The sequence below is a fragment of the Populus trichocarpa genome, chromosome 18, assembly GCF_000002775.5.
Source record: "Populus trichocarpa isolate Nisqually-1 chromosome 18, P.trichocarpa_v4.1, whole genome shotgun sequence".
Classification (NCBI taxonomy): domain Eukaryota; kingdom Viridiplantae; phylum Streptophyta; class Magnoliopsida; order Malpighiales; family Salicaceae; genus Populus; species Populus trichocarpa.
Window position 1 is genome coordinate 12,597,451 of NC_037302.2, and position 25,534 is coordinate 12,622,984.

The 25,534-nt window shown below is 32.6% G+C and overlaps 2 protein-coding genes across 3 annotated transcripts; both read right to left on the bottom strand.

Annotated features, from left to right (window-relative positions):
* On the bottom strand, positions 1-3,230 carry LOC7493398 (probable LRR receptor-like serine/threonine-protein kinase At2g24230). The gene has a single exon (XM_002325101.4). It carries the CDS (start codon positions 2,770-2,772, stop codon positions 208-210), a length of 2,565 nt encoding a protein of 854 aa, XP_002325137.4. The 5' UTR covers positions 2,773-3,230; the 3' UTR covers positions 1-207.
* Positions 3,231-8,089: 4,859 nt separating this feature from the next.
* On the bottom strand, positions 8,090-16,575 carry LOC7493399 (ubiquitin carboxyl-terminal hydrolase 23). 2 transcript variants are annotated; one of them, XM_002325102.4, is made up of 11 exons: positions 16,013-16,575; positions 14,287-14,401; positions 13,159-13,269; positions 12,498-12,670; positions 11,849-12,175; positions 11,144-11,269; positions 10,432-11,016; positions 10,163-10,336; positions 9,395-10,079; positions 8,727-8,817; positions 8,090-8,561 (listed from the first exon to the last, which is right to left on the bottom strand). In XM_002325102.4, the coding sequence occupies exons 1-11, from the start codon at positions 16,313-16,315 to the stop codon at positions 8,402-8,404; spliced, it is 2,850 nt and encodes a 949-aa protein (XP_002325138.4). In that variant the 5' UTR covers positions 16,316-16,575; the 3' UTR covers positions 8,090-8,401. The 2 variants fall into 2 exon arrangements, with proteins under 2 accessions (XP_002325138.4, XP_024445940.2); XM_024590172.2 differs by lacking the exons at positions 14,287-14,401; positions 16,013-16,575 and adding an exon at positions 13,742-13,784.
* Between the last annotated feature and the right edge of the window lie 8,959 nt (positions 16,576-25,534).

Consider the following 25,534-nt stretch of genomic DNA (forward strand, 5'->3'; position numbering starts at 1 on the left):
TCGATCAAAATATCGTGTATAAATTAATTTTTTTGGCCATCAGCGGTGGAAAAGGTAAAGAGAACATCAAAAACCCTAAACAGATTTTTGAGGACTACTGTACAATCCTTCCCATTCCTCAATGGCTGCTAAAAAAAAACTCAACAAAGAAAAAAAGTGGAACTTAGTTGGAAAAAAAAAAAAACACAGGAACCAACTTCCACTTCTTCATTGATAACATGTTGGTTCAATATCTTTGAGAAGTCCAACTATCTGTTGCATGCTTGGTCGCTTGGAGTTGAGATCAGCTGTGCACAGATATCCAATCTTGAGGGCCTCCTCCATTTCACGTTCTGGTCCAGTATTGCGAATTTTCGGATCAATTGCTCTGGACCCTTCGCTCTTCCTCACCAATCCTCTAACCCAACTAACTAGAGTGGAGTTTTTCTCTTCAGCATAATCATCTCCACTTGGCCTTTTCCCAGTAATTAGCTCAAATAAAACAACACCAAAGCAATATACATCAGATTTTGGAGTAGGGCTGTCGTTGTCTGGATCAGTAAACTCAGGTGGAACATAACCAGGTGAGCCACGAGCGATCTCCTCATCTAAACCATTGCCAAAGATCTTGGCCAGGCCAAAATCAGATAATCTTGGCTCCAAGTTATAATCTAGATAAACACTACTAGCTTTGACATCTCTATGAATAATTGGAGGCGAGCAGCCATGATGAAGAAATGCCAATGCACGAGCAGTTCCGAGGGCAATTTTGTGTCTGAATCTCCAGGTTGTTAATAACCCTTCAGTGCCAACATTTTGAATTCCATTATTGTGATCTTCCTCCCATGTTTCTGTGCTCCATTCTTCAGTTGTTCGGATCCCAAGCGGCAAGTCATGGAGCAAATTTTGCAAGTTTCCGTTCTCCATATAATCGTATATTGCAATTCTTTGATCCCCGGCTAAGCAGTAACCAGTCAATGGTACAAGATTGGGGTGTTTAATTCGACCAAGGTACTCAAGTTCTCTGGCAGCTTCTTGGTCTATCAATGTGGATCCATGGACCAACACTTTTACAGCTACCTGAATTCCTCCAGGAAGAAATCCCCTATATACAGGCCCAAATTTCCCTTCAGCTAAAAGGGTGCCTCTATCAAAATTTGAAGTTGCAGACAAGAGGTCTGCAAATGTGATATTCGACAGTGGCTTCTCAAAAATCACTACTGGAACTGAATTTGCCTGCTTGACATCAGCAACCCATGTTGTCGAATCAGTCTGGAAGGAAAACGGGCCTGAGATATTTTGCTCTTCCTTATACGAGGTTTGCTTTGCTTCCCACATTTTGGATTTCCTTCTACAACCAAAGGCAAGAAATAGCAGTCCAGCAAGCATGAAAACCACGGAAAGGGCTAAACCCAGAGAAAGCTTTAATCCCTTGTGGTTGGAGACTTTTCTATGAAAAAGGCCTGGGTTTGCAGCAATTGGGCAGCTGTCTAATGATCCAGAGAAGTGTGATTGGAAGGTTTCAGGGGAAAATTCTGAAGCACAAAGGGTTAAATTGTTGTAGGAGAAATTGTAGCTCTCCATCCAAGGGAGATTTTCCAAGAGGGACACTGGGATTTCTCCACTCAAATTGTTTTGTGACATATCAAGAACTTGAAGGTTTTTGATAGTTAGCAGAGGGATTCTGCCACTGAGATGATTCTGAGAAAGATCAAGTGTGTGCAAATTACTCAATTGTGTGATTTCACTCGGAATGTGACCACTGAGACTAGTTTTAGACAAATTAAGATATTCTAATTCTGAAAGCATATCAATTCGCGGGAACTCTTCTTCAGTAAATCTATTGAATGCAAGATTAAGGTACTTGAGATTGGAGGCATGACTGAAATCATGGAAAATTTCTCCACTGAGCTGATTATCTGACAAGTCCAAATAAACCAAGCGAGACCAATTGTAGGTAGAATTGAATTGTACCTGAGAAATGTGACCTTCAAACTGGTTTTTGCTCAGGTCCATCACCTCCAACAACTCCTGAAACACACCCATTACTGAACCCTGAAATGAATTCCCGGAGATGTTAAGGATAGTGATGGACTTCATTAGTGAGAAATCCGAGTCCCGCCCTTGAATCCCATTTCCTGCAAGATTTAAGGTTTTGAGCTTAGGAAAAGCAGCACCAAAACCATCTGGTAAGGATCCATCCAGCTTATTCATTGAAAGATCAATAAAATGCAGTGACTGGCAACTCAGAATTCCCGATGGAATGCTTCCTTCAAATCCATTTCGTTCGAGTTTAAGCACTCTCAAACTAACAAGAGAGCTTATTGCTGCAGGGATTTCACCAGAAAAGTTGTTGCTTGATAGATCAATTGTTTCAAGCACGCCAAAATTACCAACGTTGCTGGGAAGGGGCCCAGAAATCTTATTCGAAGAGAGATTGAGGAGATTCAGAAAGCCTAAACTCCACAAATCTGAAGGAAAAGATGTGATTTCGTTGTTGCTAAGATCCAAGGTTTGTAGCTTGCTTAGTTTACCAATAGTGGTATCAGGAATAGAGCCAGAGAGGCCTAAACCAGAAGCCAGAAACTTAACAACATGTTCTTTTTTGGCATCACAGAACACACCTTGCCATGAACAAACAGAAGCAGAAAAGTTGTACAGCGGAGAAGAAGTTAAGCCCATGTTCTTCAAAAACTCAGAGAGAAAGAAACCATCTGTATTGGGTTGTTGACAAGCCAAAGGCTTGAAGAACAGAGAAAGAATCAATACAGAGACAAAAAAACCAAAACCCATTTTGACTCAAAGACTAAAACTTCCAAACTTGAACCAAAACCCCAAAACCAGCTCAACCTCTCTAGTGCTTCAGAACAAAACCACCGCTACAGCATTTATGCTTCTGACTCCATCTAAGTTAACACTTTATGGCTCATTCAACTCCATTAAACACCACTAAACAGAGTGTTTTGAGGTGTTTTAAACAAAAAGATAAAAACTAGGGCTTAAAACTCTCCAAACCCACTGACCTATAAGCTTGTGGTAATAGTGCAATGCACAGAAAGGGTCAAAAATGGAATCTGAAAGACCAAAAAATGGAAAGCGAATATTGAGATTTCAAAAGGGTATCAGAGGATTATGGAGTTTAAAGGGAGAACGTGAGCATACCTTATCTGGTTTTGCAAGAAAAGGTAAAGCCAGCAGAACAAACAAACAACCCAAGTGAAGAAGCACTTTTGTCTATGTGCTTACTTTCTGCTTACTTTCTGCTGCATGTATTTATAATCAGCTAGTATTTATTTATTTTTTTCGTTTTTTTTTTATGGTACTAGTTAGAAATACAGATAATAATGTTTTAGTTTTCAAAACCAGCGAGGGTCTAATTTAATTTATAATCTGAGTTATTGAGTTAATTTATAAATTATTATTCAGTTTTATTCAAGAAAATTTTATTTTTTAAAATTAATTTAGTCTAGTCTCCCTTGAATTTAGTCAAATCTTATTTAAACAATTTGAATTAAAATCCGAACCAAATCATGTTTAAGGTATAAGACAAAATATAATAATCATGTTAGTGTTTGTGTTTAATATTATAATACATGATATTTTTTTAAAATATTTTTTTAAAAAATATATATTGAAATTAAATTAAATTTTTTTAATAAAATTTCATATTTAAAACTATTTCAAAAGAGTCCATTCATTCTCAGCTTAGTTTAATTTATGTTTCAATAACATTTAAGAATTTATTTTTGGACCAAAGCTTTTTGTTGAAGAAGTTGTGTTGAAAAGAAGAGACGGGAAAGAGAGTGGGATTTTATTTTATTTTGTATGATTTTTTAGATAAATGAAAAGGAAGGTATTTGTAGAAATTAATTTTCAATGTTAATTAGAATTGAATTCTTATAGCAAATCAGGGTTTGCCCTCTAATTTTTTTGGTTATTTTTTATGAATTAAATTTCATTTAAAATTAAAATCAATAATTCTAAAAATAATTACAAATACAGAAATTGATTTAGGCATGTGAATTGAATTTCGTTCATGGTTTCCAAAACAACATGAAAATAAATCGAATCATATTTCTTTTGAACACATAAATTCAACTTCTTTATCAATTGAATTCAAATTGAACACTATAATTGAATTTAATTATAAAAAAAAACCAGTTCCAAACAACCTATTAATTTATCATAAACTAAAATTTTAATCAATTAGTTGACCATAGCTAGGATTTTCGCTCAGTCTTCGAATCCTCAATCTAATTTTTAGTAATAATTTTTAACATGATGTTTGGAATCAAATCACATGTTGATTCAATTCACAAGAATATTTGAATTCAATTTATAACTTAATACAATTTTTATGTTTGGAATAAAATTACATAATTGAATGTAATTATAATGTTTGGAATACATGTGGAAATGAATTACATTAGTAATCTTCAACTATTCTGCTCTTAATTTAGAAATTATTTTCACTATATAAATATTTATTTTTTGTTCAAATGACACTTATATTTATTTAGAATGACATGAAATGTAGGCATTTGAAAGAAGTTATTAATAGACTTATCTCATATTAATATTTTTATTACAAATTTACCGGAAAAATAAAAAATATATATTCATAAAAAATAAAATTCATTTAAGATATTTCATTGGAATATTGAGGAAAAAGATTATAGATATATTCCAATAAAAATTCTTGAGTTTTTATTAAACAAAACTTAAATAAAAATAAATATTAAACCAATACAAATTACATCATCGAAATAGAATGAGTAAAACAATTTTTAACAATGTTAATAATCAGAAAAAAATGTCACAATTCTTACTTTTAATAATGAAAAAAATAAAAAAAAATTCAATTATACAGTTATACTAATCATTATTGGCTAAAGTTGAAGATAAGTGACAGAAGAAGTATAATAATGTAAAGTTGAAGAGCAGTAATGACTTGATATCATCTTCTTTATGCTGTATAAAAATTGAACTTATTGGACTAACCTCGAAGTCTCTTTCTAGCTGCCCAATCGGGACCATTTTGGCAGCAATAAAATAAAATAAAAAATCGATCATAATTTGGACCGTCAACATGGTATGAACATCGAGTTTGTTTAGGCCCCCACAAAACTTGAGTACTTTTCGAGTGATTGTTGGATTTTTGTAGTTTCTTGACTTTGCTGTTAGAAAGATATATAGTTCTAAAACTCGGTCAGGCCGATCCGGGTTGAAAAAAAAATCTAGTATAATCCGGTCAAAACTTGATAATTCAGTCAAAACTTGAAACCCGCGTTTTGGATCGGGTCAAGTCTAAAAACTATGAAAAGATATCTAGTTTATATGGTAATAAAACTAAGTTTTATCTTAGGATAAATTTAAAGATATTCTTTACTAAAAAATATATATATATCTTAAGATTAACAATTAATTTGTATTCTCAGCTTGAAGTGTTGCTAGTCTAGCACCTTTGTGTGTGCTCTCTCGTAAAGGGTATGCGAGGAGAATTAAATGTCTGAACTACCCTTGCTATAACGAAAGTAAAATACATTTTGCAAGGGTTATACTGTCTTTTCCCATGGATAATCTTGGGAATGTTTGTTTTTATGGTTGAAACTACTTTTCGATCTTCCTTATAAACTCGTTTTTATATGAAAATATATATTTTAAAGTGTTTTTCAATAGTTTTAATGTATTAATATAAAAGATAAAAAGATAAATTAAAAAAATACTTTTTAATATATGTTTGCTTTTCAAGATGCTCTTTTTATAAAAAGGTATTCCTGAAGTGTTTTCAATAATCTTAAAAATAAATTAAAATTTTTTAAAAATATATTTTTAATTAAAAAACTTTATTAAGAACACAGTCAAGTTAAAAAACAATTAAATTAAAAAAAAAAAAAAACTCGAAATGAGAGCCGAGTAGTGATAGATTTGAGGATCCGACAAAGAAAGGATGAGGAAGAAGCAACCTTAATTAATGATTTGCATTGATTGAGGGATCGATGAAGAGTAACAAGAAATCAACCGACAAAGTTATTTATTATTAGCTTCAAGAACATTAATATCCTCTCATGCCAGCAAACTTATTCTTTAAACAATGGCTTCATTAATTGTTCATATAATAATAATAATAATAATAATAATGAAAACACCATGATTCATGAACTTCTTCAGCCCACTTCACAGAGAACTGTCCTTTTACCACATCCATCCTATGTCACCTTGGAGTCACATGCACCATATACCTTTTCAATTTCTTTTTTTAAAAAAACTTATATATATTACAATTTTTCTATCAAATAAAAAAAAATTCGAGCTGCATGATACCCTATGTCTTCTTGAGTGAAACTCTCTGCAGCTTATAAAGTAGCAGTCTTGATGCTCAAAATATGAAAACCTTTCTTCAATCCCCGTCATCCTTATCCACGATTCCTCTGGAAGTAATACCTCTCCTGTTGTTTTCACAGCTGCTTCCCTTGAGCTAGAAGAAACAAAGAGAGAAATTAAATAAAAACCCAGAAAGGAATTATACATTTTAAAACAAAATAAACTTCACCGTCCTGATGTAGTTTAAGTGTTGTGATGTAGTTTTCGTATAGATATTAGAACCGTCTTGGTGAGTTTTTTTTTCTCTTTCCGAGTATGTTGTTGGTAACTTATTTTTTATACTTAATTATTATATATAAAAAAATTGTTTTATTAGATGTTATTTTTTTTAATCATGTTATTAAATTAACTGAATTTATTGAATTCAGTAAAATTAATGATCCAAATCTTATGTATTTTTCATGGTTTATTTGATGAAGCGCTTATCTAGTTGATATCTATTTTCTGGCTATTTTTCCAAGTGAGACGAAGTTTAATGTTGATATTTACTATAAAGAAAAGGATTTAATTAATTCAGGCAACAAGGTGAAGAATGATTAACCTGCATAAACCATAGCCAATGGAGTGATTAAATATGATGTAATGTTCTTGAAACAATACCAGACACCTCAGAACCATCATCTAATAAACATCTAAGACCTTGTTTTAAGGCTGTCCTCAGGTATCTTTAACCACACAAGTGGTTTAAACAAACTTCTCAATCAAGGCAACCCATTTAAGGGAGCTGCAACATTGTACAATTATTATGCGAACTTCCATTATTTCCTTACACAAACCAGAAAGAAGAAATTAAAAGCTCATTTTGTACATGTTCAACGTTCAAACAAGGGCTTTTGGTGATCGGTAGGCATGCTGCAGGCGTGATGATTTGCACAACAAATGCATTCTTAGTTATAAAAAAGATTATTTTTATTAAAAACCCATCGAGTTTTGCCCAAGTCAACCAGATCGTGTATGTATTAACCGAAATCAATATGAAACCCGACCTAAAACAGGTCTCCGGTGAGTATCAGGGGCACATAATAGGAGTAGAAATGAAGTTTGCTTCCACTGGCCAGTGATGATGTTGTTTCTGATAACCCGCATGAAACTGGCAATGGTATCAATCATCACCACAAGCACTCCATTAAAATAAGCTCTTACCCATTATTGACAGCATTTGTGCTTCTCTCTTAACATGATGCAGGATTCTTTTTTACGCATGTGAGCATCTCCAAACCATCACCCCAAGATATGTTTATTAAATTTGTGTCCTGGTGCTCAGTGTCATCCACATTATGCTAGTGAGCTCCCTCATGGGCCACTGGAAAACATGATCTTTCTTTGTTCAATCTGACTGTTATTAATAAAAAATTGTGAAAAAATATGAATAAATCAGTTCAGCTATTTAGAAGAAAAATCCATTAACATAAATTGAAGGCTGGGCAACAACTTAATAGGTACAGCTTTCACCGGGACAACCAGATCCATGTAACAGGTGAATTTCATGGCCATTTTTTCAGAACCTGTTACTGAAAGCAGACCAGTCTCAGCAAATCAACCCAAGACTCAGTTTATCTCCCCGAGTCAACTACAAATATATTTTTTTTCAATTTTATTCGAAACAACATTGTTTGAAATTCACCTAGTCATAGGGCTAACCTGCAACCAAAGCCTTGAACTCGGCCAGAAACTAAGCCGGATGTGATAACTGTGTAAAAAACAAGGCCGGCCACTGCACACTATGTTCTCTAATTATAAACTTGTAAAGTTCTTCAATTAACAGGAAGATAATACATTTCTCAATACATGAAAGTCTTTTTCAGCTCAGTCATCTAAGGTGTTACAGATAACAAAAGTCCCTCCCCAATAAATATAACCAAAAAAAAAATTAAAAAAAAAAAATATATATATAGGAAACAAAATTGGTAACATCGTAGATTTTTCGTTAGGTCGCCCTGGCAAAATTTTGGCCAAACATAGCAACAATTACCACATATAATATAACAGCATGTCGACAAATCATGATCCCACAAAATTGATAGCTGTATTGATCGCTTCATATCCTGAAAGGCTGGTTTTCAGACCTAGATCGGTCCATCTTCGCCTTCTTAACTTGAGTGTTCTTTGTAGCCAATGCTTGGAAAAGGTTGGGCCCGTCAAAGTTGTGCTGAGATTGCCTTAGCTTCTTTCTCTTACCTCGATCATATTCTTCATCCCTGTGGAAAATTGAAGTTGCACCATGGGGAACAAGATTAAAATTACAGAAAAGCAGGTCCAATAAGCAAACTAACTTTTAGCAACAACCCTTTCTGTAAAAGGTTATGTTAATTTCCCTTTCATTCTAATAAAGAAAGGAGAGTAAATGTGGAATTCAAACTCACCACTCATTTGCTACATAACCAATGCTGAGATTTTCCACACCGTTGGATTCCACAATCTGAGGTGGCAACTCTATTCCATCCCATGGTGCAACTGTAACAAACAAAGCAAGGCCAAAAAGCAACTTTCAGCAAGTCAAACTGTAAATCAAATGCAGCAGAGATGATCTTGCAAGCTAGATAGCCTTTCAGCTTGAAAGGAGTTCAATTTCCAAAAAAGAATTTAGTCCCAACTACATGTAAAGAAATCGCATGGTCTTCTGTTTAGTTTGATGTGCCTTTCCTTCACGAGGAATTAGTAGGTGGAGAAAGATGGTATTGTAGGATTGCAGCTTTCCCAGTTGCATGAATTTCCATTCCAGGGATTATAATCTTATCTATGAACAGACATGCTTCGTAAGGTTTATATTCAGAATAAGCTTTTTTTCTCTATAGCCTCAGCATGAATTTCCATTATAGGATCTCAAACTGTGAAGAAGAGAATCTATCTAGAACTCCAGATTTCTTCCACCATGATACACGGTGCAAAAAATGAAAAAAATAATAATCCAAATAGCAATGACTAGTGCACAAATGAAACTATTGGATAGCAATGACTAGTGCACAATTGCTGACATTGATAAGCTATAGATGGTCAGGTTGAATTTAAGAAGAATCAGAACAGTACTCACCAGTCACCTTTGCACCCCCACTAAGGGCATTCATTATCCCATTCTGTGATGCATCTCTTTTGCTATTTTCTGTGCAGTCAGGTTCTCTTGCATCTCCTCCATTTACTTCAGAGATTGAGATAGAACTCTTTTGTCTCTGTTTATCCATTGTAAGCAAGGTGCCACTCACACTATTTCTCTCCATAGATTCTCCATGTATGACACCCATCCCAGGATCACTGGACTTTCTTGTATCATTTCCCTTTCTTGAACCAGATTTAGCTGTCTTCCTCCGAGATGTCATCGAAGCCAATAAACCTGTAGAGATTTTGGATGTAGATGGCCCCAACCGGGATGAACAGCCATCATTCTCCAGCTGCTCCAGCAAGTTTTCTTTGAAGAGATTATTGGTCTCCAAAGCAAGGCATTTTCTCTTTTTGTGTTTTTTCCTCATGTGAACACCTAAGGATACCCTGAATAAGTTTGAGCCAAGATGCATCCTACGCTTGAGAAGCTTCTTTTCTAATTTCTTTTTAGGTGTGCAAGCAGGAGCTTTGCTATGTAAACATTCATTTTGCATGACAGGTGGGATTGAAGCAATCAGGATTGATGCCTCAACCGGCTGGCGTGCAGTTTGTTGCCCACCTTCAACAGCCTTATCACTAGGTGTTTTCCCAGCAGAACTCTTAATGGGGATGTCTCCACCCTGAGAACAGAGATATACATCAAAACTTGGCCAAACAATGACGTTGTCAACAAGTATCCAAAGGAACACGTATATGTAATTACCTGATCGCTTTCACAGCTTGGCTTGTTAGGTGATTTCACAGTGACTGTTTTGTCAAATGTCTGGTCAGTAGATCCCGCGGATGGAGCCAATCTTGGGACCTCACCTGATGTTTTATCACAAAAATCCCAACATGGAACTTGACTTGACACCCCCACATTTAGGCCAGCATTAATCTGGATTGACAATGAACTCACAAGTTAGAAACAAAGTGAAAATGCCAACCCAGGTGAAGAAACAGGCCCGTGCTGGGCATGAAACATCCAATTACCTTTTGTGGGATCTCATTTCTGACAAGTTTGTCGATAGCAGAGTTTTTCAGGCAACTGCTGCTATTAGATGGCACATTACAGTCACTGGTTTTGGCCTCAGTAATAGTAGAAGTCTCTTCAGGTTTAGGAGTAACATTATTGCTGTTCATGGAGGGAGTTGAAGGTGGCAAGCATTCTCTAAGCTCCGAATTTGCCAAATACGCTCCTTTTGATGGGAATGTCAATGGTGCACTTGAAGTTTCTAAGGCAGGATGCACTTTCAGCAATTTTTGCCTATTGTTTTGCTGAAATGGTGCGTCTTTTGGATAGATCTCTGATGATGGAACAATGCTTGATGCATCTTTTTTATTCACAGCAGCAGAAGAGTTGGTAGACTCCAATCTATTCCCAATCAAACCACTATCCACGTGTTCCTTCGAGAATTGCTTGGCAACCAGATTCGCAAAGTTACTACCCAAGTTTGCTTTCATGCTTTCTTTTTGAGCAACATCAAAAGGTTTTCTTGCAACATTTTTTCTATCACGAACGTAGAACAGCATATAAGCCTTCTGCTCTAAAACAGTCTTCTCGCTAACTTGACGAACCTGTTGATTGAAATAACCTAAACTGATAAAAGATCTATTCACAAAAAACAGTGACATGAAAATTGTACCTAGCTTGCAGATCTACATGCAGCAGATTTTCTAAATTGACTCCTTATGTCCACCATACCTGATTGTCATTGAGGAGGTGCCACATATTACTTGATGTCCGAACAAAACAGACATAATGACCAGAGTGAGTATTATGACCATAATGTACGAGTACACCATATAGACTGTACTTTAACTCCCCCTCCTGCCAAGAATAAAGAACTCAATAAGCAGATGATGAAAGATAGAGAGTTAAATGAAACAGAATGCCACATGCAGATTCTACAATCATGCAGGCTAGAAGTTTTCTTCATAATAGTGTTCTCAAAAGCAAGACACTCATATGATTAAAAAAAAAAAAAGATCATTTGGAGAGAGAAACAGCGTGTCCAAAACAACCATAGGAACAAATAGAATAGCACACTATCATTAAATGCCTTCTGATACTATTTAAACTCCTTCGCATCAACTAAGAGTATACAAATGAGAAATTTTAATACACAAACCAATGACAATCAGGTATTTTCCAAACAAAAACATTCTTCAGAGAAGCAACACCTTCTTGGTCATATCCACATACCAACTAACAAAAGAAATAAAACATAACAAAGTGCATCAAAGGCATATAATAGATTAAACCATGCAAAAATGAACCTAAATTACAAAGACAGCGAGAGAGAGAGAGAGAGAGAGAGTTAATTTGGAATGGTATCATATATACTAAAAAAGATATTTCATCAAGTCTGGAAGAATGAAAGTTTACAACAATGATACGCATACTCACATAGGAACCACTGACGAAAGGCTTAATGTCCAATGAACGATCAAATATAACTTTCTTGTCAACCTTACGTCCAGGATCATGTGCATGAAACCGTTTTAGATGTATTGTAAGCACATGTGGTGCCTTGTGAACTGTAAGCCTTTTCTTAGCCCTGACTTTCTGCTTGCATCGCTGACACTGGTATTGCTTCTCTCCTCCATCTAACACCTCTGCAGCAGTGAAATTCCGAAGTGCAACTGGCAAGGTATCTGCTTTGGCTATTTCGAGGCTTAAATCTAAAAATGGATCAAATTTGTTGGAGCAGTAAGAACATTGTTGGCATTCCACCTGAAAATGCATGAAACAAACATTTAGAGTTTTGAGAAATTGGGAGAACTTTGACATAGCAATATTCTGAATAAATAATTTATTGAGAGGGGGGACAGATAACAAAGAAAAATAGAATATTTGAATCACAAGACATTAAAACTTTCATGCAAAACCATTTCCAAATGGCAGTATTTATGTCTATCCAATCACTTCTCTAGACTAATTCAACATCTTGAACACAATCCCATGACCAAAGATTTGTATGGAGAGGAATGTCCCTGGAGGACTCCAGTCCTCAGAAAATTGTCAGCAGATCCACAGCAGAGCAATAAAAGTTTACCTGACTACGAAGGTGACCACCAAAGATTTTGTGTACCAAACTCTTCTCATAAGCGGCAGGGGATTCACTTGGCACTCCTGAAGGTAAGCAGCATTTATGCATTGATTCCAGCAAGTTAACCATATACTCATGTGCATCCTCTTGTCTTGCGTTGCGGAAGTTCCTAGATATGCCTAATTATGTGGTCAAGAAATAAAAATACCAAATCATAGGAACTCCAAGCAAAACCCTTGCCTAGTAATAGCATTTGGGGACTCCCATCAGACACGATAAATGACACAAGCCTACTGAAGCAGTACAGCTATTTTTAAAATGAAAATTTCTACAGGAAACTCTGAGGCAGAAGCTAGTAGCTACTTGTGTGTGAATTTTTAGATCCAGGAAGCTAGTAGCTACTTGTGTGTGAATTTTTAGATCCAGGATTAATAAATGAAAAAAATTCACTTGCAACAGCTCCAGTTGTCAGTCAAGCACAGGAAAAATTAGTAAAAGATTATAAGGGTGTAATATATGGTGTGGTCACCATCATAATTTTTCTCCTAATTTCACCTGGATAGCAACCCATTGGGATGAATTAATCTAGCTGATTTGGCCAACAAAACAAAAATTGCCATATATCAAAAATCAGGTAATTAAAGGAAACAGGCCATCAGAAGGATACAGCGCAAATTTGAGACAAGATCCTTGGGCACTAGTGACCTCCCACTTGATTGTAGAGCACGGCTCACATGTTTTTGGATAGCACACAAGGCACAAAATCCAGCTACATGACCTGCATAAATAAATCAAACCAAATGTTAGGAAATATAGATAATCACCACTTCATTTACAGCAGTTAAATAGTAAAAGCATTGGTGACAGGACATCAAAAACTAATTACAAACATCATGTAAATTAACCAGTACATGTACTGAAATTAGCTGTTAAAACCGGTAATACCTGGAAATCAATGCACACCAGCCATGAAGAAATGTTATGAAATTTTTCAAAAAACTTGGCAAAATCAAATTAACAATCCCTGTTTATGCAAAGATTGTTAAAAAAGAATTAGGCAATGGCCAACTAGCTTGGGGTCATTGACACTCAGCGCCACCAGTAACAATCAACAGTCCAGTCCTAGAAAATAATGCATGACACACATGATGAAAACATATTTGACCCAGAGATAACTAAACCAGTATATAGATTGTTAAGAGGTGAGCCCTGACAGCAGCATGGCTGTAAAGTGTAGGTGAGCCACTCACATGAATTTTGATGCTTGACACTATGCATGTATGCTGCTAAAGGCTCAGTATATGTCAAACCACTACTGAATTGAGAAAGCAACTGTTCCCCAGATTTTCCAGAATCATGCAATTAATATTTTTCAAATGGTAAATCCAATGGGAAGAAAGTTCATGGCCATAAGGAACAGAAGAATGCAAAAGACTAATCACTTCTTCCATCTCAAAAACAGGTCTTTGTGGAGCCATCTACACAATTGCTAAAAACTGGCAAAAGCAGTTTAATAAAAATCAAACCACACCAGCAATGAGAAATGCTATCGGCCAATTAAAAAAGTATTCTATTCCCTGATTTTATGCAAAGATTGTTAAGAAGACGAATTACTTGATGAACTAGAAGCACGGGGTAATCAATCATCAGAACCACTAAGAACATTTCAATGCAAGAATCTAGGAGGCAACCATTATTAAATAAAAGTTTTTGAGCATATAGAGTGTCATAGAGGACCAGAACCCAATAATATACAGCATGCTTTCACAAGAGAAAGTTCAGTGGAACCACTCACATGAATTTTGATGCTTGCCACTTTGCAAGTATGCTGCTAAAGGCTCAGTGTATGTCAGACATTGCACCACTGAATTGAGAAAACAAGTGTTCCCAAGATTCTCAAGACCAGCACCCTGAAAAAAATTCATGTGATCCCGCAAGTTAAGCTGCTGGCCAAGTTTAAATATAGACCAGAGTTCTTCAAAGTGGTAACCGCAAAACAATCATAAATTGGCAAATGGACGGGAAATAGTTCTGTCATATCATACCATTTCTTCATTTTCCCACCGAAATAATGTAAAACTGACACTCAACGAGAAAGCCAAAAGGAGATAGTTTAGCTAAAATCAAAATGATATTCCATTGGAAGATAAAAAGGCACCAAAAGAAAAGTAGACATTAGGCAACAAGTGAAAGATATACTTTAGTTGTTAGGGAGGAAAGAAAGACAGATGAATAAGGAAGGAAGGGTGAGAAGGATGCAGAGCTCACTTAATTTAATTGGGTGGATATGAAAAAGGGAAAGAAGGGAGGAAGTGTATGTTCCTCTGGACCTCACATTATTTATAATCCTTCCAACTAAGACTTCTCATTCCTAAATGTTTTTAAAATTGGAAGGATCGTGAGATGAAGGCCATGGTTCTTTCTTCTTACCTTCAATTTTTCCTCCTCTATTCTTACAACCAAACAAAGAAAACTTGAGTTGCATTCATTCATCTCCATTTCCCATCGTCCCCACCAAACCAAATGTATAACCCAACCAAATTAGAAACACCAAAAAAGAGAACTAAAAAATAATGCAAAAAATCCTAATAGTTGGAAAGCACCCAGAAAGGTTCCCTCCCCCACCCTTTTAAAAAAAAAAAAAGTAGAGCATAAAAATGACAAAAAAAAAGAGAGAGAGAGAGAGCCCGTGAGTAAAAGAAATCACAAACAAAAAGCGACAATGTCTAAGCCAAAATCAACAACACCTGTAAAGATAGATTGAAAAGAAATGAGAAATGGAAAAGAACTAATATAAACAGCATCTGAAGAAAAACTCGACAACAACCAAGCCTCAATCTTGAAAATAACCACTAAAAGAAACAGATTTCTACACGCATAAAACACATGAAAACTAGATAACGTAGAGGTACTTCAAAAAACTAAATAGTTACAGGTTTTTTTTAAAAAAAAAAAACCACAATAAGAATTAGTTTGCAGCAGATACCATTTCTTAATTTAAAACTGTTTGCTTAATAAGAAAAAATTCAAGTTCCACCTTCCTGACCGAACGAAAGTTATAACTAAACCAAATTACAAAAGCCTTGAAAAATCAATAAGCATAGTGAAATGAAAAATAAAAATAAAAACCAAATAATATATGGATTAATTTTGAGTGAATTTAAAATGTTGAGGATGCTATTTGATTGAAGTTATTTTATTTATTTATGTTTAGTTTCAATTTAGAATTTCAAATTCCACAACAGATTCACAGCAGCAGAATCCACATACAGTAAATTCCTCCGTATTTGAACCCCTTAATTTCAAATTAACAACTTTAATCAAAAAACATCCTCAACATTTGAAATCCACTCAAAATTAGGCCATTAAGTCTACATTCGAAGCTGAAAAAAAAATTCCTGCCTTGCAGTAAAAACAGAGGTCAAAGATAAACGCCTAAAAAAACATGAAAAACCGTCTAAATTAAACCCTAAAACAAGCGAAAAATTTAGCTTCAGTAAAAACAAGATATAAAAACTCACAATTTTCCTGAAAGAGATCCCAAAACAAAGCTCTGGATCAAGCCCATTTTCCACAAAATCCGACCCGTCAACTTTCTTCACGGACTGACCCGGATGGTGATGCTCAAAAGCGAAGGGCCTCTTTCTCGAATTATAACCAGGATTTAAAGTTTCAATCTTGAAATCAGAAGTGTTGTTCTTAAACCCAATGTACTGTTTAGTCGCCAGCTGAAACTTTATCCTTCGTTTCAAAGTAGAATCGTCCTTGGATCCGTTTTCAATGTTCCCACCGGATTCCATTTTCAGCTCCGCTTCAGTCCTCATCACAATATTTTCCGTGCTCTGCTGCCGCCTCTAAAAATCAGTAATAGTGATTATCGAAATTCGATTCTTTTTTTTCTAAAAAACAAAAATTGAATCGATCATTGAAAAAAATAGTGATTATCTAGAGAGAGGGGTGGTGGAAGAGGCGGGGAAAGGTGGTTGTTGATCGGTGGATTTTGTTTGTTTGGTGATTGGGAGGGAGAAGCGGAAAGAAGCTGCTAGTTACGGCTTCTTCTAGGAAGCGAAAGAGACTAAAACCCTACCCAAGACCCTTCTTTTTATTTTATTTTTTATTTTTATTTTTTCGTTTTTCTAATTATGTTAGGTATTTACAACTCAGTTCTCCAATTATATACGTTGTTTCAATTAGGCTCTTAAATTGTTTATTTAAGCGATTTTGTCCTCAATGCACTCACTATTGTGAGATTTAGTTACATGGTAACGTCATAGGCTCGTAGCAATGATTGAATGTCCAGGTCAGCTTGCATGTATCTTGACTAATCTCACATGTCCTAAAGTTAATGATCATATAAGTCTCTAGTGGCAATCATATTAGCAACCACATGACTCGAACCTAAGATCATAAGGGAAACAAACCTCTTAGTCCTAAGTTTCTACCATTGGACCATCTACTAGATATTTAATGACTTGGATTTCCTTAGTTGTATTGTTGACCATATACTAGATATTAAAAATTTTGGATTTATTTTCAGTATCCTTAATAGAATTGTATTATCATTTTAATCTTGTTTGACATAATAACTTATTGGAATTGATGATTTTAATATTTATGTAAATTTTTTTCATGTTTGAATACTTAAAAAAATCAAATGTAAGTTAAAAGTGTAGGAAATAAAATTGTAAACATGCAATGATTTTTCTAATATTTAAAAAAAATCATTTAATCCATGATAACTTAAATATATATATATAGCATTTTATTTGTTTTTTAAAATTGAATCATGTTCCATCACTACAAATTATGCATTTAATATCATAATATTTTTTTATATTTTTTATTTTTAACATCATTACATTAAAATTCTTAAAAAACATTAAAAAATTAGCAATTTAATATTTTTTCAAGCCATGTATATTTTTAAAATGCATCCAAATATATCTTTTAATGTAAAAACAAATAGTATCATACATTGATAATAAATAGACAAGGTTTTTATTGATAGTTTATACTTAAATTTATGTGTTTTTTAAATAAAAGATAATTTACAGAGAGGGACGTTTGACTTTTTAAGAAAATATGAAAATGCTTTAAACATGGCCCTTTTTGGGAGGAGTCCATGTATACATGTAATGATGCGGTCTTTTGTCTTTCACATCTTGCGATCATATTGTTTAATTTTAAAACATGAAAACATGATTGAATTGAATTAAATTGTATAGTTAAAGGACTCTTTTGTAGTTCACCCTTTTTGTTTTTGCCAAGTGGAGGCTGTGGGGTTTATGAGCTGGTGATCAACTGGCTGACATGTATATCTCAATAAAATTGTGTGCTTTTCTATTGGCCACTGGAGTGGAGGGCCCATTATACTTGTTCCACGCGGTGGCCTGTCGTGTGGATGCAGTTGTGGTCAATTTGGGTGGACTTGGGCCCTCTGCGAACTACGAAGGCAGATCTACAAGGTGGGGCCCCTTGTTTGGAAATTTGGACCGCAGGAAATTTGTCAAGGTGGGGCCCCTTGTTTAGCTTCATTGATTTTGGTTTTCTTAAAAATGATATTATGGGTTTTTTTTATTAGCGAAAACCCAAAGTAGATCAAATTATTACATGTATTAAAAGAGCTCCTTTTTTTCTTTTTCTTTTTATTGTAGCCTGATTATTTTTTACCATCTTGTAAATCATTGGAGATGAGAGTGGTCATTTTTTAAAAAAATTCAATTTATTTCTTAAACTTTTATTTTATATTATTTAAACTTTTTGAATCTAAATTAACACTCAATTTCATATTTTTTTTTATGAAAGATGATTAGATTAAAAAATAAAGGATTAGAGTGAAAAAAAAATAGGTGAAATAAATGACAGTTTTGAAATTTGTTTTAAAAGTTCATTTTCGCTCTTTTTTTTTTTGCTCTTAGACTAATAGGTCCCTTTATTTTTTTAAAAAATTAATTTTGGTACTAAAATCCATATTCCTCATTTTTTAGTTATTTTTTTGATGGGAGGAGAGAGAAGTAGTGGCTAGATTTCGGTGTATAGAGAGAAAGTTGTAATTGGCGACGATTCCAGCCGCTAAAACAATCGATTTTTATGTCAAATAGTTCTATATGATGAGATGAGTTCGAACTGGGTGTTTGTTTACCTTGAAAGTGCCTACAAAACATATATGAACTCGGGAATATTTTTTGTTTAAGGTTGATTTCTAATTTTGAGGTGTTTTTTTATATTTTTTAGGCCATGAATTAGTTTAACATGGTTTTTGTAGTGTTTTACAGGTGTTTTAGGTAAAACATAAATTGAAAATAAGTTTTTGAGTGAAAAAACATGAACCTTGTTTTTTTCAACGACCACGATGGCGAGAATTTAGGAATCCAGATGACGCGTCGTTTATTTTTTTGAAAAAAAATTTGGGATGGATGATATGTCGTCCAACCCGTTAAAATAAATAAATAAAAGGCTCACGCGTGGACCATTTTTTAATGAGCCAGGCACTTGGCCTAATTTACCAAACCCAACAATGTCTGACTTTATTCTTTTCTTTTCTTTTTATTTCTTTTAATTAATATATATTACATGATTTTTAAGTTTATGTTTTAATCAATGCTCATGTGTTTTTTTTTTTTTTTGCTTATTTAACATTTTTTAAATAGAGATAATTTTTTAATTATATCATGTGTGTTTAAATTTTTAGGAGACTAGTATGATTCATTTGTAATTTTTTAATATTTTTATATATTAAATTTACTTTTAAAAATTAAAAAATATTTTATTTCTTTATAATATTTTTAATATATGCGGCCTTGCATAGTCTTTTTTTTCAATAAATTTGATGTGTCGATTTATGTTACAAATTGATTTTAATAAACAAATTCACTAAACACAAGCGGATAAATGATCCATGTTGCAATATTAAATATTGCGATCTACATTTCTTTCTTAATTTTTTCAGTTTTTTTTATTTATTATCAATTTTTTTTCTACTGAATTATCTCGATATCATGATTTAGGGTGCACGATATACATGTAGTATGAACATGTTTCATGTCCAGGTTACGAATTTCACGTGTTAGCCCAACTTTGCCAGGGGAAATTTTTTTTTTGCTTTGTTTTTGTTACCTTGTTTTTTGTATCATATTATTAAATTAATCAATATTTAATTTGGTTATCAAATTTCTCTTATTTTTTTAAAAATATTATTGTCTTCTAAATTTTTTTTTTTGTCTGGCCCGCGGCATCGCGCAAGGCACCAATTTAGTAAACATTGTAATCAAGACATAAAAACTATGGATTAGAATAGTATTACGACCCTTTGCCTTTCTTAAAAAAAAATAATGTCCTTGTGAATGAGGGTATTCGGTTTTTTTCACATGACTTTTTGATCATTGTTTAACCGATTGATGGTAGATCAATATTTTACTATTTTTAGAGCACAATAAAATTACTAAATTACATAAAAGCAAGATTTTTTAAAACTGGTATCCAGGTGCTTTTTAGTATTTTACTTTTTAAAACATAGTAAAATGATTAAATTACTCTAATAAGCAAAAATCATTTGACTAGCATCTATGTGCTTTCTAGAATTTTCATCGTGGTTTTTCTGGTAATAATTAGTTGAATGGTGAACACTTTAGTAATTGAATAAATATAAATATTATTAAAAAAAAGTTTTTGGTGCGTTCATTAGGGCGTGGATTGTTGCAGCTCCATTTGGGAGGCGTGTGTGGAATGATTCGGCTACCAAACAGTGGCTTTCAGGTTGGTGTTTGAATTGTCTCGATAGCCTTTCCATCCCTGAAAGGTATGCGTGATAAATAAACCTCTGTTTGGCTATATCGCTCTCTTTTTTTCCTTTAATTTATTTTTCCCCCTCTATCTCCATGATTAACCCTCCAAATATTTTTATTTTATTTTATTCAATCAATCTCAAATGTATTTATTTTTATTGTTGTTTGATTAAATAAAAATTTGATTTTAATAAACAAATTTATTAAACATGACCAGGTTAAAGGTTCGTGTTGCGAAATCAAATATTTTAATATATATATGTCTCTTATTTTTTTTATTTTCATCTCTATTTATCAATAATGATTTTTTAACACGCATGGTTCTTAATTTATATGATTACATGTATGCTGAAGCTTTTTGATTTATATTTAAAATTTTTATACGAATAAAAACATATCAAAATAACCTATATATATATTTAAAAAAAAAAAACTAAACCACAGCATAACACCGGTCAAATAGCTAATTGCTGCTATTTGATATTGCAGATTCCTCAGACATTGCATGGTACAGAGTAATTATTAAATGATACCTGATTTAATATATGATGCTGTGCTTATTACATTGAACATGAACAATTAACAATTAACTACTGCGAAGGAAAATGACAACTATTAATGTCGATAACTAGTTCTGTTGGAACTGGTCGGCGGGCAAGCTTAGCAAGGAGAAGAGGATACAGGGGGCTTTCCAGCATAGGAAGTATCTGAGATTGTTACGGTGATTGTAATTTAAAATATTTTTTATTTAAAAATATATTAAAATAATATTTTTTATTTTATTTTTTTTTTAAAAAATTTTATATTAATATATTAAAATAATTTAAAAATTAGAAAAAAAATTAAAATTTATAAAATCAACGCGTTCCTAACCCTGAGATTCTCGAGCTGCAAATAATTGCTTGAAGACAATTGAAATTATTATTATATGATAATAAGACAATTGAAAAGACAACTGTGCTAATAAGGCTCTGACTTCTGTAGTCTCAATAATTTATATATTTTTTAATTTAATAGAAATGCTGATAATAATAATATTAATTTTAAAAAATTATAGCTAAATTGGTTAGGTTTTAGGTTTGTTTTTTTAAAGATTATCTATTTGAATTTTATAAATCTCAAGATTATTGGAGACTTACATGGTTATTAATTTGAAAACTCGTGAGATTAATTGAGATACGTACAACTCGTGAGATTAGTCGAGATACGTACAAACTGATGTGAATATTTATATTAATAATAATAATAAAAAAAATATATTGGATTTGAATGTAATGCTGATTTCAATTTATAGATGATTTGGATCGACGACGTGATACTCTGACTAAAAGGATTAATCCTAAACCTAGTCCTAATCCGAATTGATGGCATGTTGAGGCTAGACATAAATGATTGGAAGCTTTGACTCGGGAGAGCAGGCTAGAAAAAGAGAAGAGAGAGAGAGAGAGAGAAAAAATTAATCAGTCAGAGCCCACAGGTGGAAAGAAGGCTTATCCACCAGGGTATTTTTCCAACTGTAATCCACTTTGCGCATGTTGGGGAGTTACAGCTTTTTGGTATTATTGTATCAATTTTATTTTTATTTTAAAATATATTTTTTAAAAATTTTATTTTTAATATAATATATCAAAACAATTTAAAAATACAAAAATATCCTAGGGTAAAGAAAAAAATAAAAAATAATTTTTTAAAAAAAACATTTTTAAAACACAAAAATAAATGGATTCTTAGATTAAAAATTGCATTTTAAAATATTTTTTGTTTGAGAATACATTAAAATAATATATTTGTTTATTTTAAAAAATTTATTTTTAATACCAACACATCAATACAATAAAAAAAATTTAAAAAATTAATTTAAAATAATAATAAAATAACAAAAAAACAAAGTGAAACGGCGGATCAATCAAGACACCAAACAATATCATTGTTATCAAACATTTTTCAAAATGAGAAAAGTACCTGTGGTGAATTGAATTGAAAAGCTTGGAATTTGGAACCAAACCAGAACTGGGTTTCTAGTTGAATGAAAAAAAAAATTACTTGCTAAACCTGGTAATCTAACTGAGCTAGTCAGATTTACTTGAGTTCACATCAAATACACACACACACAACATTAAGCGACCCAATTTCAGACCCATGACCCATCCATTCCATATTATCAAAGCTATTTTTGCGACATGGCAAAAATTTATGACAGCTCCATCCCATTGAAGACCAAAACTAAAAAGGTAGCCCAGAAATCTCTATTTTAATTTTTCTACAACTTTTTGTAAATTTTAGTGTATATTTGTTAGGAGTTTAGTGCAAATCTGTGTACATAATGAGAGAAATTAAAGAGAATATGAGAAAAATTTACAAAAAGTTGTAGAAGAATTTACAAAAAAAGAAAAAAAAAAGAGAAAATGGGAAAGGCATGAACGCCTAGATGGAGTGAGAGGGAGAGAATGAACAATGTATTTTGCTTAGAAACTTGATTTCATTTTACTTACACACATTGCTCCACGCCTTGTCTATTTATAGGAAATTATGTGCACTTAAACTTCCATTAAACACTAATTAGCGGGGCTTCCATTAAGTATTCATTAATTAAACATTAATGGAGCACTGATCATGGAGCATAAGTGCACTTATTAGAAATATAGTATAGATTTTTGTTGAAAGAGTGGCACTTTTAACACTTCTCATTGACACTCTTTCCATACACTTCGAGTTTGCTTTTCAAATTTGTTTTTGGGCAATGTTTAAGTTAAAATACATGCAATTTGCTTATTTGTGCCACAATGGATGATAATAACTCTGTTTGTGCCTTCAGTTTCTCTAAGAAAATGATATTTGATATTGATATACTTTGTTTTCATGTGTTGGAGTGGATTTTTAGCAATGACTAGCTTGTTATCGCAAGGAGAATTCTTCTAACCCATATTGCTTGATTTATCGCTACTCAGGTTGCCTGTGTGTTTAGAAGTATAGTATTTAGTGATTATTTTTTAAAATGTTTTTTTTGGACAACTACAACCTTTTTCTCAATATTTCTTTCAATTTCATCCATGCTAATTAAAAAAGATCCCTGTATGTTGCTGCTTTTTACAATTTGATCCTTGGCCTTTTACTTTCAATTATTTAGCTAATTTCAACAATTTTCTCAATATTTCTTCTTAATTTCACCATTGACTATATTCAAATGTCCCCTCAACTTCTCTGGCTTTTCCACTCCAATCATTGGCTTTCCAATGAGCCAGGTTCAACCCTTTTCTCAAATTTTATTCACAATTACACTCTTATATTTTATTTTCAAATCTTTTTATTTAATATATATTTTTTAAAAATATACATTTTGAATCATAATATTAATTTTTCTGAAATATTTTTAATTTTTTTTATTAAAATATATATTTTTTGGAATATTTGAGGAGAGTAAAAAATTGGTTTCTGAAAAATTACATGATTATAACTCTCAAATGTGGTATTTTTAATTTAATGGGCCTTTAAGATTCCATTCACCTACACGACTGGGCTTGATTTCTCTTCTGCATTGTCCAGCAAACCCTCTCGAGCCAGGCCTTTTCCCAAGCCTCGAGGTTTTTTTCAGTGCATATGCGTAGAGTAACAACACTAAAATAAAACCCTAATATCAAATTTAGTTTCCATTTAAAGCAAAACCACAACTATATAATTAACCCCAAAAGTATTAATAATTTATTCCATGTGATTTATCAAAACAAATTAATTAATCCATATAGTACAAAAAATAATTAAATAGTCTTTTAATCTATGTTGATCATACCTAACTTGTAAGTATTTTATTTAAAAACAATATCTTCTTCTTTAATTAATCTTGCATCTTAATTTTTTTTCTTTTTTCTATTTCTCAAGATACACAAAACTTTTTTAAATAAAAAGCATGGAATGGACAAAATAATAATAATAATTGAAACCATGAGAACTAATTAATTAATTAATTTTACTAAACTACATAAACTAAGTTATAATTAACTCAGCTAAACAAGTATATGCTAACATTTTCTCATCAAGTATATTATAAATTCTCATAAAAAACATCGACAACAATAAAAAATTTCGAAACATGATTAACTAGTAGGCAGAAGGTGTTTGATTCAGTGCTCAAATATTCTTTCTTCTTTGACCTCTTCTTCCTCGTTCTACCAATCAAAATCTAAGATTAAACAAATAGCTATTAAACCAGATTCAATGTTGAGATGATGTAAAATATTTGTCACGAAATTAGACAGATTAATAAAAAAATTATATTTTAAAACTAAAGCAATACTTTTTTTAAAAAAATCAACTAATTTTAATTATATCGTTACATCCAAAGTAATTTTTTTTAAATAAAATCCAACTTAAAATTGAGTCCAAGTCAATCTCTACAACACTACAAGGTTTTAAACATATATTTAACTTTTTTTTTTTATTAATCCGGATGTTCATACTAACTTATTCATACTTGACTAATTTCACGGGTCTGAAAATTAAAGATCATGTAAATTTGCGCGTACTTGATTAATTCCACGGGCCTTAAAATTAATGACTATATAAACCTTCAATGACCCTGATGTTTATGAAACTTGAATTGATGATCTTTAAAAAATAAACTTAGAATAACAAGTAAATTCTATCTTTGAAAAATATTTATTTATTCTTTCTTGAAAATAACTAACCCAATTCATTGATATTTGATACAATTGGTTTGGGGCAGTGTGCTATCAATATATAAAAATACGATGTTTTTCGCTAATTGAACCAAAATAAACAAGCAATATCTTCTTCCCCTTCTCGCCATCGTCAGCCACCATTCATGATTTCGAGATCCGATTGACATCACAGCTTAATTTGGTACTTTGTGCATACTTTTTAAACACTTACATGATGTGTGCTTGAAAGGCAATGGGCAACTAACTCGAGGGAGAAGATGACAAGGTAGAAGACCTCAGACCCATCTAGTCTAGTATCTTTGGCTTCAAGATAGCTTCTAATAATGGCATCATGAGGCAGAAGCAACAACTTGATTATTTTCTGACAGAAACCAAGAAGTTCCTTTGCCGAGCATCAATCATGATCCATATCCCTCTTTCTAAGCATTTTTATTTGGATGCTTTAGATTTGTTTTTTTTATTTTAAAAGTATTTTTTAAAAAAGTTTATATTATTTTATTTTAAATTAATATTTTTTGATATTTTCAAACTAACATCAAAAATAATTTTTAAAAAATAAAAAAAAATATTATTTTGATATATT

Coding starts and splice junctions, on each gene's coding strand:
- LOC7493399 (XM_002325102.4), bottom strand. CDS start 16,315: ATGAGGACTGAAGCGGAGCTGAAAATGGAATCCGGTGGGAACATTGAA. Junction 12,671..13,158: donor TCTTGTCTCAAATTTGCGCT/GTATCCTTCTGA, acceptor CCACATAATTAG/GCATATCTAGGAACTTCCGC. Junction 11,270..11,848: donor CTTTCGTCAGTGGTTCCTAT/GTGAGTATGCGT, acceptor TATTCTTGGCAG/GAGGGGGAGTTAAAGTACAG.
- LOC7493398 (XM_002325101.4), bottom strand. CDS start 2,772: ATGGGTTTTGGTTTTTTTGTCTCTGTATTGATTCTTTCTCTGTTCTTC.